The sequence below is a fragment of the Lithobates pipiens genome, unplaced genomic scaffold, assembly GCF_037356315.1.
Source record: "Lithobates pipiens isolate NorthernLeopardFrog02 unplaced genomic scaffold, aLitPip1_a1.2 Scaffold_27, whole genome shotgun sequence".
Taxonomy (NCBI): domain Eukaryota; kingdom Metazoa; phylum Chordata; class Amphibia; order Anura; family Ranidae; genus Lithobates; species Lithobates pipiens.
Genome location: NW_027507788.1, coordinates 146,346,971 through 146,363,014, shown reverse-complemented (window position 1 = coordinate 146,363,014; position 16,044 = coordinate 146,346,971). Strand labels below are relative to the sequence as shown.

General features: G+C 44.3%; 1 protein-coding gene across 4 annotated transcripts in view; it reads left to right on the top strand.

The window, feature by feature from the left end:
• The window catches only part of NADK (NAD kinase), a 158,826-nt gene that overhangs the window by 47,894 nt on the left and 94,888 nt on the right, over positions 1-16,044 (top strand). For 3 of the 4 annotated variants that reach the window (XM_077457630.1, XM_077457633.1, XM_077457631.1), the window contains exon 2: positions 13,957-14,176. In XM_077457630.1, the coding sequence (XP_077313756.1) occupies positions 13,998-14,176 (179 nt within the window). In that variant the 5' untranslated portion in view covers positions 13,957-13,997. Of the gene's footprint in view, positions 1-13,617; positions 13,744-13,956; positions 14,177-16,044 lie in introns of those variants that run through there. The other variant, XM_077457632.1, reaches the window with a different exon arrangement.

The window sequence follows — 16,044 nt, the reverse complement described above, 5'->3', positions numbered from 1 at the left end:
TTGTGCTGATTTTTGTGTTTTTAGATTTTAAAATGTTACTGACCCCACAACAGCAAAATCGGTCTGCATATGCAGTAAAGCATGCTTGGTATAAGCACTGTGGAACTTAAGAGATTAATCCTCTGCATTGTGCAACAAGGCTGTTTGATCCTGTCTTCTCTGTTCCTCACATCCTTCCATTGTCACCAATGCATCTTCTGATGGAACAGAGGCTTAGGGGACAAGCTGCACATGCCCAATTCGGTGTGTATTGCTAGAGAGTTTTAATTTTTTTTTTCTTGGGAGAGTGCATGTGATCAGCACAGGCCAATCGGCACTGTCCAGACAGAGGGCCAGGGGTCCTGCAGCCTCATAGGACAGCCAAAGGAGAATGGAAATGCTTCCTACAAGCTTTCACCAGACACTGATAGAAGTCGCAAGACTGCTATATAGTGCTGATGCAAAAGGTATTTAGCAGTTTATATTACTAAAACTATTGCACTTCCATGTGTCAGATATAGTGAATGCAGGGTCCTGGGTTTAGTGACACTTTAAATACACTTAGGCTTTATTAAAAGCTGCAGATTTAAATGGCACATATCTCCAGAGGTCCTCTAAATTCTGTATCCTAATGTCTTTGACAAATGCTGGCATTGCAATGATGACAAGGGCTCAATCCTCCAGTTTGTTTTGGTCTTGCCTGATACTCGATCCTATTGGTCCTAGGTCAGACAAATGTCTCAAAAATAAACTTCTTCCAGATGACCCGGCCTTTAACCTTTTTTGCACCATTCTTCTATTCCTCGCAAACACTTACAAGGAGTACATCCTTTGCATCTTTTAAATGCGACTAAATCCTGCATTCCCCTGTAATGGAAGGATCCCCTTCTCCCTCAATCTCCCTGTGGTTGTGTAAGGTGGAGGAAAATGTGGTTTTACTGAATCAACTTCACATTTTTCAGAGGAATGCAAGGCTCTCTTATTTGCAGACCCTTACTATTACTAAATACCCTGATGCCCATCTGAGGAATGCCCTACCACCTTCTCCTCCACCTGCCTCAGCCTTGCCTTCACATAATGTCTTTTTATGTGGTCTCTGACAGAACTTTGTGCAAGTGCAGTGAAGGGGAGCATAAGTAGGTTTGAGGAATTGACCTTTGAGAGACTCTCCAGAGAATACAGAAGTAGGTCCATTGAATGCAAAGTTCTCCATTGAATGCAGAAGTGGCATTTTTGCAACATTGTGTGGTAAGATTCAAAAGAAATTGCTGTAATTACTTTTTACCTTCAAAGAGGGGAAACATGAGGACATATAACCAACTTCTTTAAAGCTGAAATCTGGGATACAAGTTTGTTTCCATGATGGCTTCCTTTTATATATGTACATAATAAATGTGCTAATATTTGTTAAACTCCTAGCTTCTTAGAAAATACCACTCTGTGATGTCACCACTTCTTTTGAGAAAATGCAGTTCTGGTTGGGCATCTGGAAGAGGTATCAAGCAGATATTCCACATGCACTCATAGGGTGGCACTGCTTAACCACATCCTGCCCTGCCTATAGCAAAATGATGGATGGGCAGTGGCTTACCCGTTCTGACTGGACATCACATGACCTCCTTCAGAACATGCCGCTCGTTAGGGGTGCAACGGATCAAAAAACTCATGGATCGGATCGTTCCTCGGATCAGAGTCACGGATCGGATCATTTTTCGGATCAGCAAATAATAATTTAATTTGCAAAAACCTGTGAAAATTCCACCACCATATAGTCCCCACTGTAATATCCACAATCTCCCCCACTGTAATATTGGCTGAGTATGGCTGGGCATGGCAGGGTATCGGCAGGGTATCGCAGAGTATTGCAAGAGTATTGGGGTATTCCAAGAGTATTGGTAGGGTATTGCTGGGTACTGCAGGGTATGGAGGGATGGCTGCTTCCATCTCAGGATCTCTCCCCTCCACTGTACAGGTTAGTACAGAGAGGGGAGAGAGGAACCCGCGTTTGTTTACAAGTGATCGCTCCGTCGGAGCTATCAGTGTGAACAGCCTGGGTGTAGAAAGATGGCCGCCTCTTCGGAGCTAGGCCGAAGCCGCGGCCTTTCCTAAGGCCGAGACCACGGAGCGCTCCGCGGATCGCGGCATGTGCTGATCCGAGCGGGGTGACCCGTTCGGATCACGGATCGGTGACGATCCGTTGCACCCCTACCGCTCGTACACGTCTCCCACAGCGAACGGTGGTGCAGTGTCGCTCAGACAGACTGCATCTCCGATCATGGTAAAGAGCTTATGACATAGAGTCTTTACCATTTGATCAGCTGTGTCCATTTACAGCTGATTACAGTGTAACTAGGAAGTGCCAGTTATCGTCATTCCTCTACTCGCGCTGAAAACGTGTGAGTAGAGGAGGGTCGATGAGTGGCTTTCCTGATGGAGGCACTAATATGTAGCACTGATAGGTGGCAACGATGGGCATCGCTGATGGGGCTGCACTAATAATCATTGCATGGATTATCAGGGCAGCCCCATCAGCGATGCCCATTAGTGCCTTCTGTTCAGTGCCAGCCAGTGCAGCCTCATCAGAGCACATTGGTGAAGGAGGAAAATTATTTTTCCTAAATTTTCCGTCTTTCTTTTTACGTGGCCTGGGCAGGAAGGGGGTGAAAGTGCCTTGTATTAAAGTGGTTAAAAAAAGTTTCCATCATCTGAGTGGGATGAGGAACGGATGGATGGGTAGCCATTGTAAAACGGCATGGAAGGGTGCGACATACCAGGAGAGTTCTGGCCTGTCAGTCAAGGCGTTGCCTCATCGTGGACTGGTCAGACCAGAAGCCTCCTAGGCTGTTAATGTATCAACACATAATAGGTAGCCACGTCAGATTGGGAATATGAGACATCTGGCTGCACCCACTACAGCAAGCAAGGAAGTAATTACATCGCCATTCCATGTTATTTAGAAACAACAGAATGTATTGTATACGACTGGGGAATAGCAGGCATAGCAGCCACTGGTCATACTAAAAGTATGACCTCGTCACCTCCTCCCATGCTCGCTTCCAGGACTTTTCCAAAGCCTCTCCAATCCAATGGAAAGCCCTACCCCAATCTGTCTGCTTATCTCCTACTCTATTAGCTTTTAGACGATCCCTGAAAACCCTTCTCTTCAGAGAAGCCTATCCTACCCACACCTAACAACTGTATTTTCATTTTCTACATCAGCTCATCGCTCACAATTTGTTCCACTTGACCCTCCCTTCTAGATTGTAAGCTCTGATCCCTCCTGTATTGAATTGTATTGTAAGTGTACTGTCTGCCCTCATGTTGTAAAGCGCTGCGCAAACTGTTGGCGCTATATAAATCCTTTATAATAATAAAAGGAAATACTGGAAACTGAGACCTAACCACCGATCATTCACCTGGGGATTACTCTGTAAGAGACAGCCTGGAATTCAGCTTCATTTCTAGCTTGAAGCTTGTAATTTATTAAGATACACAGCTCCACATGTGGAGTTGAGGATGGCATCCATTTGTATCACCCAGTCACATGTTTATTTTCTGTGGGCGAGTAGAGCAGTCCATACCTGTGTGACCAATGATGCGCGAACGTCTCTCTGCCTCTGATTCTTGGGAAGATTGGGATTGGTTGAGAACTAACATAAACGCACTAGTAACTGTAACAATTATCATTCAAGGTGTGCCTTGAATATAACTGTTTAACCACTTAAGCCCCGGACCATTTTACAGCTAAAGGACCAGGCCCCTTTTTGCGATACGGCACTGTGTCGCTTTAACTGACAATTGCGCGGTCATGCGACGTGGCTCAAACAAAATTGACGTCCTTTTTTTCCCACAAATAGAGCTTTCTTTTGGTGGTATTTGATCACCCCTGCGTTTTTTTATTTTTTGCGCTATAAACAAAAAAGCGTCAATTTTGAAAAAACGCATCATTTTTTACATTTTGCTATAATTATCCCCCAAAAATATCTAAAAAAATAAAATGTTTCCTCAATTTAGGCCGATACGTATTCTTCTACATTTTTTTGGTAAAAAAATCACAATAAGCGTTTATTGATTGGTTTGCGCAAGTTATAGCGTCTACAAAATAGGGGATAGTTTTATGGCATTTTTTTTTATTACTAGTAATGGCTGCGATCAGCGATTTTCATTGTGACTCAGGATGGATTTGTTTTAAATGGCTAGTAAAAAGTCTTGATTTAAATCATAATTTTTAACCACTTGCTTACTGGGCACTTAAACCCCCCTCAGTCCCAGACCAATTTCCAGCTTTCAGCGCTGATGCACTTTAAATGACAAATGTGTGGGCATACAACACTGTGCCCAAATGAAATTTTTATCATTTTTTTCCCACAAATAGAGCTTTCTTTTGGTGGTATTTAATTACAGCTGGGAGTTTTATTTTTTTGCTAAACAAACATAAAAAGATGCAAAAAAAAAATCATGTTTAATAGTTTGTTATAAAATTCTGCAAACAGGTCATTTGTCTCCTTCATTGAAGTGCGCTGATGAGGCGGCACTGATAGGCTGCACTGGTGGGCACTGATAGGCTGCACTGGTGGGCACTGATAGGCTGCCCTGGTGGGCACTGATAGGCTGCACCGGTGGGCACTGATAGGCTGCACCGGTGGGCACTGATAGGCTGCACCGGTGGGCACCGATAGGCATAGTTAAAGCGGCACTAATAGGCACAGAGAGGGGGCACCGATGGGCACAGATAAGGCGGCACTGATGGGCAAAGATGGGCACAGATAAGATGGCACGGATGGGTGGCACTAAGGGGCACTGATAGGTACCACTGATAGATGGGACTGATGGGCACTGATAGGTGGCACTGATGGGCAGCACTGCTGGGCACTGGTAGATGACACTGATGGGCACGGATATGTGGCACTGGGGTGCAGCACCTTTGTTGAGGCAGATTGTGGGCACTACTGGGTGGCACTGTGGGCACTGCTGGGTGGCACTATGGGCACTGCTGGGTGGCACTGATGGGGGGGCACTTATTTTTTAATCATCTTTAGTGATGAGGAGGCAGGTGGGCACTGGCAGGGGGCAGGTGGGCACTGGCAGGGCTGGCCGTGATCGGGACTGATGTCCCGATCACGGCCGCCGGTGATCGGCTTTTTTTTCCTCCTCCTCGCGCTGTTAGTGGGAGGAGGAATAATAGCCGATTACCGGCTCCGTTATATCACATGATCAGCTGTCATTGGCTGACAGCTGATCACGTGATAAGGGGTCGGGATCGACCCCTTGCTCGGATCGGTGATCAGGCGAGTCTCCTAGATTCGCCGATCACAGAGCGCCGCGCGTGCCCCTCAGGGGGCGCGCAGGCCGCTCGTGCATGGGACTACGTCAATAGACATAGTCCCGGCAAAGGAGATCCGCGCTGTAGCCGTCATTCGGCTATAGCGCGGGTCTCAAGTGGTTAAAGAGCAACTGTCACCTGTCCTGCAGTGGCTCCTCCTCTGTCCCGCTGTTGACTCTACGACAGTCCCATTTATTTTAATGGGAAGGCTGGTGATGCGGCGGTGACACAACAAGGTGAGGGACGTGGCGGCAGTAGGTCAGTGGATGCCCGCTAACAGGACATTAATTTTGTTTGGGTACAGCGCCGCACGACCGCACAATTGTCTGCTAAAGCGACGCAGTGCCGTATCGCAAAAAATGGCCTGGTCATTAAGGGGGGAAATCTTCCGGTCCTTAACTGTTTAACCACTTAAGGACCAACTCACGCCGATATACATCGGCAGAATGGCACGGCTGGGCACAATCACGTACCTGTACATGACTCTTTAAGTGCCCAGCCGTGGGTTGGTCCTGAGCTCCGTGGCCGCAGGACCAGCAGACCCGATCGCTGCTGGTGTCCCGCGAATGGGTCACAAAAGCTGAAGAACGAGGAGAGGTCTGTGTAAACAAACCTCTCCCCGTGCTTCCTAGTGTGGCTGTCACCGATCGTCTGTTCCCTTTTATAGGGAAGGACGGTCAGTGAGATTACATGCCAGGCCACGTCCCCCTACAATAAAAAAACACATAACGTCATACATAATCCCTACACTGCCCGCTAGTGGTTAACTCCTTCTCTGCCAGTGTCATTTACACAGGAATCAGTGCATTTAAAGAGGTTGTAAACCCTGATGAGTTTACTTCCTCTTTCATTCCCGGCAAAGGCAAAGCATAATGGACTACTATGCATCGCATAGTAGTCCATTATGTGTCACTTACCTGACACAGGAGCCAGCGAAGTCACCGCTGTCCCCTGTAGTCCGGCACATCCATGTTGTCGGTGGGGTCTCGCAGCTCCACAGCTGTCATTCGGCGAAGCCGCGATGACGTCACTCCCACGCATGCGTGCAGCTCCGTTCTTGGAAATGCCGCGCTCAGTGCGCCTGCGCGCCGCTGTCTACGGCGCATGCGGTGCCTGTCTTCGGGCAAATATCTCCTAAACCGTATAGGTTTAAGAGATATTTCTTGGACCTACAGGTAAGCCTTAATCTAGGCTTACCTGTAGGTCAAAGTGTGTTGTAAGGGTTTACAACCACTTTAAATAGCACTGATTGCTGTATAAATGACGTTGGTCCCAAAAATGTGTCAAAAATGTCCAATGTGTCCGCCATAATGTCGCAGTCACAATAAAAATCTGATCGCCGCCATTACTAGTAAAAAAAAAATAAAAAATTAATAAAAATGCTATAAAACTATCCCCTATTTTGTAAACGCTATAACTTTTGCGCAAACCAATCAATAATCGCTAATTGCAATTTTTTTTTTTTTACCAAAAATATGTAGAAGGATACGTATCGGCCTAAACTGAGGAAAAAAAATATTTTTTTCTATTATTTTTTTGGGGGATATTTATTATAGCAAAAAGTAAAAAATATTGTTTGTTTTTTTTCAAAATTGTCGCTCTATTCTTGTTTATAGCACAAAAAATAAAAACCGCAGGGGTGATCAAATATCACCAAAAGAAAGCTCTATTGTGGGAAAAAAAAGACGCCAATTTTTTTTTTGGGGAGCCACGTCGCACGACCGTGCAATTGTCAATTAAATCGACGCAGTGCCGAATCGCAAAAAGGGGCTTGGTCCAGGGCTTAAGTGGTTAAAGGATAACTGCACATTTGTTAAATGTTGTAAGCGTTTACTGTATAATTGAATGCATTTCTGTACCTAATCATCCACTGTGAAAGTGTTACTGAACCCACAACAGTAAAATAAGTCTGTATATGCAGTAAAGCATGCTTGTTATACTCACTGTGGAACCTAAAGGGTTAATCCTCTGCATTGTGTAAAAATACTTTTTGACTTTGATTCTGTCTTCTGCTGGAGGTTTTTTTTTTTTTTTTTTTCTTTTCTTTTGGCAGGTGCATGTGATTGGCATAGGGCCATTCAGCACTGTCCAGGCAGGGTCAGGAGTCATGCAGCCTCATAGGACAGAGTAGAATGAAAACGTCTCCTACAAGCTTTAAGAAGACACTGATAGAGGTCACGAGACTGCTATATATTGCTAAGAACATTTATTTAGCATTATTTAGTTTATATTTACTAAAATAATTGCTTTTCCATGTTCTGTGTACTGTGAGAGACCAGATATAGCGAATGAAGGATCCTGGGTTTATGAACACTTAAATACCAGCAACATACATTTCGGTACAGCCTGTCATTTGATGGCTTTGTTTACATCTTGTAGCCCTTACCTTCTTCAGATCTGTGCTATAGCCTAATGACGGCTACAGCGCAGACCTTTTCCAGGAGGGCGGCAATAGATGTCCTCTCGTGCCTGCACGCCTCCTACAGGGCGCGCGTGGTGCATGAGTCTGAGACTCGGCTGGTCACAGATTGTACATCCCGACCCCTTACCACATCAGCGGATCATGTGATGTAAACAGAGCCAGTAATAGGCAATTATTTCTCCTTGAGTTGACAGCATGAGAAGAAAAAAAAAAGGCCGATCACCAGCGGCTCTCAGAGGAACATCAGTCCCGATCAAAGAGTGCTCCCACCTGTGCCACCTGCCACAGCACAACAGTGCTGCCTACCAGTGCCACCAATCAGTGCCCCATCAACAGTGCTGCCCATCAGTGTCACCTACCAGTGCCATCTATCAGTGGTACCTATCAGGGCCATCTTATCAGTGGCCACCAGTACCGCCTTATCTTTCCCCATCAGTGCTGCCTCATCAGCGCATATCAATGAAGGAGAAAAATTACCTTTTTGCAAAATTTTATAACAAACTATGAAACATGATTTTCTTATTTTTTTTTTTATTTTACATCTTTTTTTGTTTAGCAAAAAATAAAAACCCCAGCTGTGATTAAATGCCACCAAAAGAAGGCTCTATTTGTGTTAATTTTTTTTTATAAAAATGTAATTTGGATACAGTGTTGTATGACCGCACAATTGTCATTCAAAGTGCGTCAGAGCTGAAAGCTGAAAATTGCCCTGGGCAGGAGGGGGGTTTAAGTGCCCAGTAAGCAAGTGGTTAAAGCTGTCATTTTCTCCCTCCTCTAGTTTACAGTTGGGATATGAAGAGAAGTTTTCTGTGTCTGTCTGTCTGTGTGTGAACCAGACAACCACATTCCCACCACTCGCTAAGATTGTGTGTGATAGCTTCATGATCTTTAGGATGCACACACAACCCTAATGTCCCGTACACACGTTCCGATTATCGTAAGACCGATCGTTCACATTTTGTTGTATACAACTAAGATTGAATACAACAGTGCAAAATGTGTGTAAGACTTTTGTCGTACGATTCTGGAAAAATCTTCCGTCGTGCGTAGCTACGTATTTTAAATGATGTCAAAAACGTGTGACCTGTGTGTCCTTCTGGTTTAGTTTCATGTTTCCGATCATGCGTGGTGTTTGTCTAATGACTTTTATCGGACGCATACTGTACTGACTACACGACTGTCGTACGATGGGCTGTCATCCGACCAAAGTTTTCCTGTTTGTTCCTTCGGATTTAGTTGGACGGACTGTCGTGATCGGCTGTCGAAAGCTGCGTACTAACGATCAGATTATCGAACGATCTGTCCGAAAGCGACTTTTGTGGTCCGATAATCGGAACGTGTGTACGGGGCATTAGGCCCCTTTTTACACTTGTTCAGCCTGAAAGTCGCACAATTTTGATGCAAATTTAAGGAATACCTGTGTAATCTTGGCCTATGGACCTCAAAATTCAGGGACTACTTTGAAGTCACACAGATATAAATGTCATGTGTCATATTCCCTCTGACATCAGCCGGCCAGCTGGGAGAGGTCACGTGACCCCCCAGCGGCACTATGCAAAAAGATATATAGGATTAGAATTTTAAAACCGAGGGGATGGCAGTTAATCATGTTGTTTTCAAGCATCATGGAAAAGCAGCAGGAGGGGAGGGGCGAGGAGGAGATCGGCTTTAGAACTGACAGGCAGGGACAGGGGAAGCAAGAGACTTGCTATGCTGCTGTAGCTCATGCCCTAAAAGGGCAAAAAAGGTTTTTTATTTTTATTTTTTTCTCTCTCTCTTTTAGGGTTACAACTACTTTTAAAGCTCAGTTGCAGCTTTGATTTTTTTTCCCAATTGATCTAGCTTGGAAAAGTTTAAGTACACGTATGCTACTACAGTGATCTCTGCTGTCTACCTGGTCCCATGCAGCGTGTCTGCTCTGCTGCATAGGGAACATAGGCTTACTTCTTCAGCACAGGCGCAATTCACAGAACTTAAATTTTTCTGAATAAGTTCAAAGTGTTCTCTTATTGGATGAGGTAGATATTGTGATGTCACTGCCCACCTTTCCACCCCATCCAATCAGAAAATGCCTTGCATTCTTTGGGGAAAAATGTGAATGGGGCCTGGGCACAGGACCCGGAAGACAGTGGGTGATTACTGTAGTAGCAGTGACTACTACAGAGCTTCTCCACTTTACGTATAAAAAAATGTATTTGAGGATTTTATTCGCATTCTATTAAACAGTAAAAGAAACAAATAGTGCATGTACAGCACATGGGAAAGGACCGAGCAAATCGTAATAGAAGACGTGAACGTTTTAGGCTTGCTGATGGGAAATCAAAGGTTTATATTCATGGAATTTTGTTTGTGGCAGAAATTTGCGCCTTTTTCAGACGAGGAGGTTGATTTACTAAAGCCAAACATACTCTACACTTCAAGTGTAGTTGCGCTAGATCAGGGGAAGCTCTGCTGATTTCCATCATCTAATCCTTTACAAGCAAAAATAAAACTTTTTGTATTTTCCTAAGTATTTTTTGCAAAGTGAAACTTTACCTTACTAGGCTCTGGAGCAATCAACCCCTATGACTTCATGTGGGTTCTGTGCCAGAAAATGAAAGTCGCTACACTGCAGCTCCAGCCATCAATAAACTATCTAATGATCAGTTATTTGGGCACCATGCTGCTGGCTGGACATAGGCTCGTTTTTAAAGGACAAGCACTCTTCTTTTTTTTTTTTTTTTTATGTAAAATTGCAATTGCCCCTTAACCAAGACTACCCCACCACCCACCGAGCTGCTTATCTCAATGTAACAGCCCTGGCTTTTGCCTTTTGCCATTGTTTACCTCCTGTGTGCCTGAGCTTTGAAGGAAGTCATACTATGAGACACTCTGAACTAAGCTGGCATGGGGCTGAGGTAAGTAAGCACTTGGTAGGGGGAGTTCTAGGGTGGGGGTGGGGGGTGAGTATGGAAGGTGGATGCGTGGACAAGTTTACTAAAGGTTTGCTTGTCCTTTTTTTAAGTGGATTTGTTTAAAACAGATATATGAACATTTTCACTGCAATAATTATGATTAAATAAACGTTGGAAACATATTTTGCGATTTGTTCATGTGACTTGTACGATTTTGGGTCAGTTTTCTTTCCAGGTGTGATTTGGTTTTCACAATAAGTGCGTGTTCATTCCATTCTGCAAGGTAAAACAGGGCAGGTTGGTGTCCTTTTTGTGGGAACAGTGTTATACATTGTTACAACGCAAGGCACTGTTTACGCTTTTTTTTTTTTTTAAACTTTATTTAGGTGTCACAAAATGACACTTCATTAAAGTGGAGCTCCATCCGAAGGTGGAAGCTCCAGTTGTCTCCCTCCTCAGCCACATTCGCCACCTTTTGTGGGGGGATACCTGATTTTGACAGGTACCTGCTCCCACTTCCGATTCAGTTTGCCACGGTGAACTGAGCCAGAAGTTTGCCCCTTCCCCCACAGCCAACCTGTTCACGCTGTAGGAAACCAACTGTGAAACAGCAGGGCTTCACTGCCGGTTTCCCTTAGTGAAGATGGTGACCCCCGATAGCCCATTGAATTTCTGGACAGGTAAGTGATTATAATATTAAAAGTCAGCAGCTACAGTATTTGAAACTGCTGACTTTTAATATTTATTTTTTTGGGGGGGAATGGAGCTCCTGTTTAAAGTCACAGTACATTACGTGGTGACACATGGTGAGGTGAGCGGCATTGCCTAAAAATGCAGTGCACTGCTCCTAACCTCACTGCAGCATTGTGGTATGAACAGGGCACATAGAAAACAATTGTTTTCTATGTGCACTAGCGTTGAGCCTGTGATGATTTGTGTAGATCAGGGCAGCTCTATCTGTCTCAAAAAGATAAGAATGTTATTTGGGTACAGAAGTGCATGACTGCACAATTGTCATTCAAATTGCGACAGAGCTGAAAATTGGCCTGGGCAGAAGGGGGTAAAAGTGTCCAGTAGGCAAGTGGTTAAGGGCTTGTTTGCACTTGTTGTTGAACCTTGTTTTTTAGACCCTTTTCACACTGAGGTGCTTTTCAGGCTCTTTCACGCTAAAAAAAGCGCCTGAAAATCAAAGTGAGGGGAAAATCTTTAAGGCCCCTTTCACACTGAGGTGTTGGCGCCGTCGGCAGTAAAGCACTGCTATTTTTAGTGCCGCTTTACCATTGTTTTTGCGGGGGGGGGTTTTGCCTGCTAGCGGGGCGCTTTTAACCCCTGCTAGCGTCCAAAAAAGGGTTCAAATGACCCGCAAAGTGCCACTGTAGCAGCGCTTTGCCGATGGTTCAGCAGCAGTGCCCATTCAGTTCAATGGGCAGGAGTGGTGTATACACCACTCATTCACTACTCCAAATATGCTGCTTGTAGGAGTTTGTTTTGATGTCCTGCCAGCGCATCGCCTCAATGGGCTTTCACACTGAGACTGCAGGGGGTAATTTTTCAGGCGCTTTACAGGCACTATTTTTAGCCCAAAAGCGCTTGAAAAACATCTGGGTGTGAAAGGGGTCTTACAGAAACACAGTTTTTTTTAATTTTTATTTTATTTTTTTTCGTAGAGATGGGATGGCTCAAACTGTCTGTTTTTTTTGGTAGCGCTAGCATATATCTCGTCATACTATAAAGCACTGTTTTCTGAACTGTAGATGAGGGTAGGTGCGGAAGGTGGGTGGTTCTCTGAAAACATTAAAATCCAGGTAGAAAGGTTTACTGGAGTCCCTTATGGGAAAGAACTACTACGCACCCCAAAACCTCAGTGTTTTCTGATATGGTTTCAGTAACCTTTCTACTTGAACATTAGCTTGATTTTTTTTTCTTTCTCTACATTTTAGAAGCGCTTTTATTTTTTTTTAATTTTTTTTTTTTTTTTTTTTTATTGTCTGTTTGTTAATATTGTCTATGTCTCTGTTGCAGACTTTTCTTCACTTCCTTTCTGGTGCAACTTGCCACTATGACAGAAAGTGAAGGGAAGTCTCTGTCTTACCAGAGAAGTTACAATCTCTAAAATTTCCTTTAGCTCCTCCAACAAATATCTAGTGCTAGGGCCTATCTGACTGAATACAAATTAATGGTATGGTTTAGCTAGGTCCTCATATTGCATATAGTAGTTTCCGTATTGTAAATTGTACAGAAATTGTATAGTGAGCCTAAAGCCAGCCATACATGGATCGAAATTTGGCCAGTTCAGCAGGGACCGATATTGATCTCTGTGTGTGCACGTTGATTGTATACAAGTTGACCTATTATTATAATACAGGATTTATATAGCGCCAACAGTTTATGCCGCACTTTACAACTTGAGGGTAGACAGTACAAATACAATACACTTTAATATAGTGGGAATCGGAGGGACCTACTCAGAGCTCAGCTTACAATCAAAGAGGGGGGGGGGGGTCACTATCGATACAACTAGAAATTTCTCTTGATCAGTGTCACCGGCTATAGCCGACGGTGCTGATCAGTGTATTGTGACTGTGAGAAGGGTCTCATCTGTCAGCATTCAATAGCTCAGCAGGAGGGATTCCCCCATCCACATCGAGTTCATGGAGGGCGAATCGAGTCATTTTCTTTCCTTGAACAAAAAAACTAAAATAAAAAGTATGGCCAGCTTAACATAGTGTCTGGTAGCACTAAAAACATGACCGTTGGAATCCTTCTCAAAAGAGTTTTGGATGTTATTCCATATGTCATCACTCTTGCCTCCTGTCTCTGGGTAGCTTTACATCATGAGGAGATTAGTTTTGTAATATAGCCACATAGGAGAAGAAATTCAGCTGTTGTCATTAGCGGTCTGTAACTTCTGCAACTTTTATTGCAATCCTGCTATGTGACAACCTGAGGTGAGTTGATTTTCTTCCTCCTTTGGCAACACTGTATCCTGTTTGTGTATTATTATATAGACGTCTCGTTCCCAGCCAGTGCTGTCCCGGAGTGCTAACCTCTATACTAGGGAGAGGAAGCCGGGTGGGGTTTCCTTCATTCTCCGACTGCACAGGCAAGGAGGATACTGCTAGCAGGTATTTGTATGGCCTCCATTCCCCCGACAGGCATGAGCTGGTTTGTCTTTTGCTGTGTGATTTGTTTGGGTGGAGGAAGCACAGTGCAAGCTCGCTCTACAGGTGTCAGTCTTACCTATGATGTGCATATCGCTAAAAATAAAGCATCTATTATGTAATTCTGTTGTGTCACTTGGTATTATATGTAGACTTCTTTTTTTTGTTTTCCCACAGTCGTCTTTATTCTACTTGAGTGAGGCATTCCCAATTACACAATGGAGGGATCCCAGAGCAAGGTTTGTGGCAAAGACAAGAGCGTGAGCTCAGACGAGGCACTTATATTCGCACCCTGTGATTACGAGGAGGACGGGAGTCACGGAAAACCTATCCGAGGCAGGACAAAGTCCCGCAGCTTATCTGCGTCTCCAGGACCTGGAAGTACTAAGGAGTTCAGGTGGGTACTTTTTACTGTAAATTGTTATAAAAGGGTCATTTCACCCAAGCTTTACAGTTTAGTTACAGCAATGTTTCTCAATTCCAGTCCTCATGGCCCACTAACAGGTCATGTTTTCAGGCTTTCCATTATTTTGCACAGGTGATTTGATCAGTTTCACTGCCTTAGTAATTACCCTAGCTGTTTCATCTGAGGGAAATCCTGAAAACATGACCTGTTAGTGGGCCATGAGGACTGGAATTGAGAAACACTGAGTTACAGTAAGTGACCGGGGTGCTGTCTCACTCACTGGCTATTTGCCTCTCTTGCAGACTTTGCAGCATAGTTCCTTGTTCTGTTCCTACACGTGCGCACCTACCTCACTGTCCTTTGTAATTAAACCATAAGCTGTGAATTGCTGTGGATAATGCGTTTTACATTTGTGAAATGCCTACCATAAGTCGATCAAGCAATTGACTTCTTTCAAGCAGGGACAGTCACACACTGATAGAAATTCAGCTGGTCCATGCTATAATGGCCGAATTTCCACCTGTCTATAGCCAGTTGTATTCTGTATTCTGGGGGGGGGATACTGAGCTATTTTGTCTGAGTTTGAGCAACATTGCAGCCATGATAGCATCTAGAAAATCAGGGGCCACAAGCATGCTACCACATTCTCCTGTGAAGTCCCTTCTTCTGCCTTATAGAGATGGAGGGTATTCTAGTGATCCACAGCCTGCCCCTGTCAGATTCTCTGTGAGCTGTGCCCCGATTAGTTTGATCTTCTCTCCCAGGGGCCATTTTGCCACCTTGGCTACCAGAGATGGTCATCCCTAATCCCTTAAAAGCTAGAAAAGCATGGGACCAATCTGGTCTGGATCAGCGTTTGATCTTAAGTACTATCAAGAGTCAAATCTCAGCCTTGACAGTTATTTTTTCAGAGACCGCTTGGCTCTTACGCCTTAGTGAAGGACTTCTTACTGGTGATTACCCACATTGTTCCTCCTGTTCGTTCACCAGTGGCTCTGTGGGATTTTAGCCTGGTTCTGTCAGCAAATCAAGGGCTGCCCTTTGAACCCATTAAGAATATTACTCTGTCAATCTTTACTCACAAAGTTGACTGCCTTGCAGGGCCGTCTTTAATATTGATTGGGCCCTGGGCAAAATTTTTCTCAGGGCCCCCCTCCCCCCATGCAATTTCGCTCTCCCCCTTCTCTGAGACATACAATAAATAGCAGCTAGAGTTAAAATCAGTTTACTGTATCAGATCAGGCAGCGATTGTGATTGGTTGCCAGAGGTTACAGCATATCATTACTGCTTATTGACTGGTTGCTAGAGGTTACATCACTCCTTAAGGCTCACTGATTAGTTGCTAGAGGTTACAGCACATTTCTGCTTGTTGATTGGCTGCTAGAGATTGCTGTACAGTAATACTGCTCACTGGTTGCTATAGGTTACAGCACATCTTCTCCTCACTGCAGGGGGGGCATGATATACCAATGAATGCTGCCTTTATTTACATATCAATGCAGTTGGCCTCAGCTATTTACATATGCATGTCACTGCTATTTACATATGAATGCCGGTATTTACAGGTAATCACAGGTCTGCAGGTGAGTCATCTGTACACAACAATAGGGCAGAGCTGGGCAGCAGCTACTTGCAGCACAGGACTAAAACTTCAAGGAACAAGGAAATGTAAACTGGGATAGTTGGCAAGTATGAGGCAGCTGCTTTGGGCCCCACAATGACAGGGCCCAGGGCAGCTGCCCCTTTTGTCCTGCCTTAAAGACAGCCCTGCTGCGAATTGGTTTTGGAGTTGGTGACCTTAAGCTGTAACCTGCTTCACAAAGGCAAAGTTGTTTTCTTTATCTCCCAAAAGGTGATT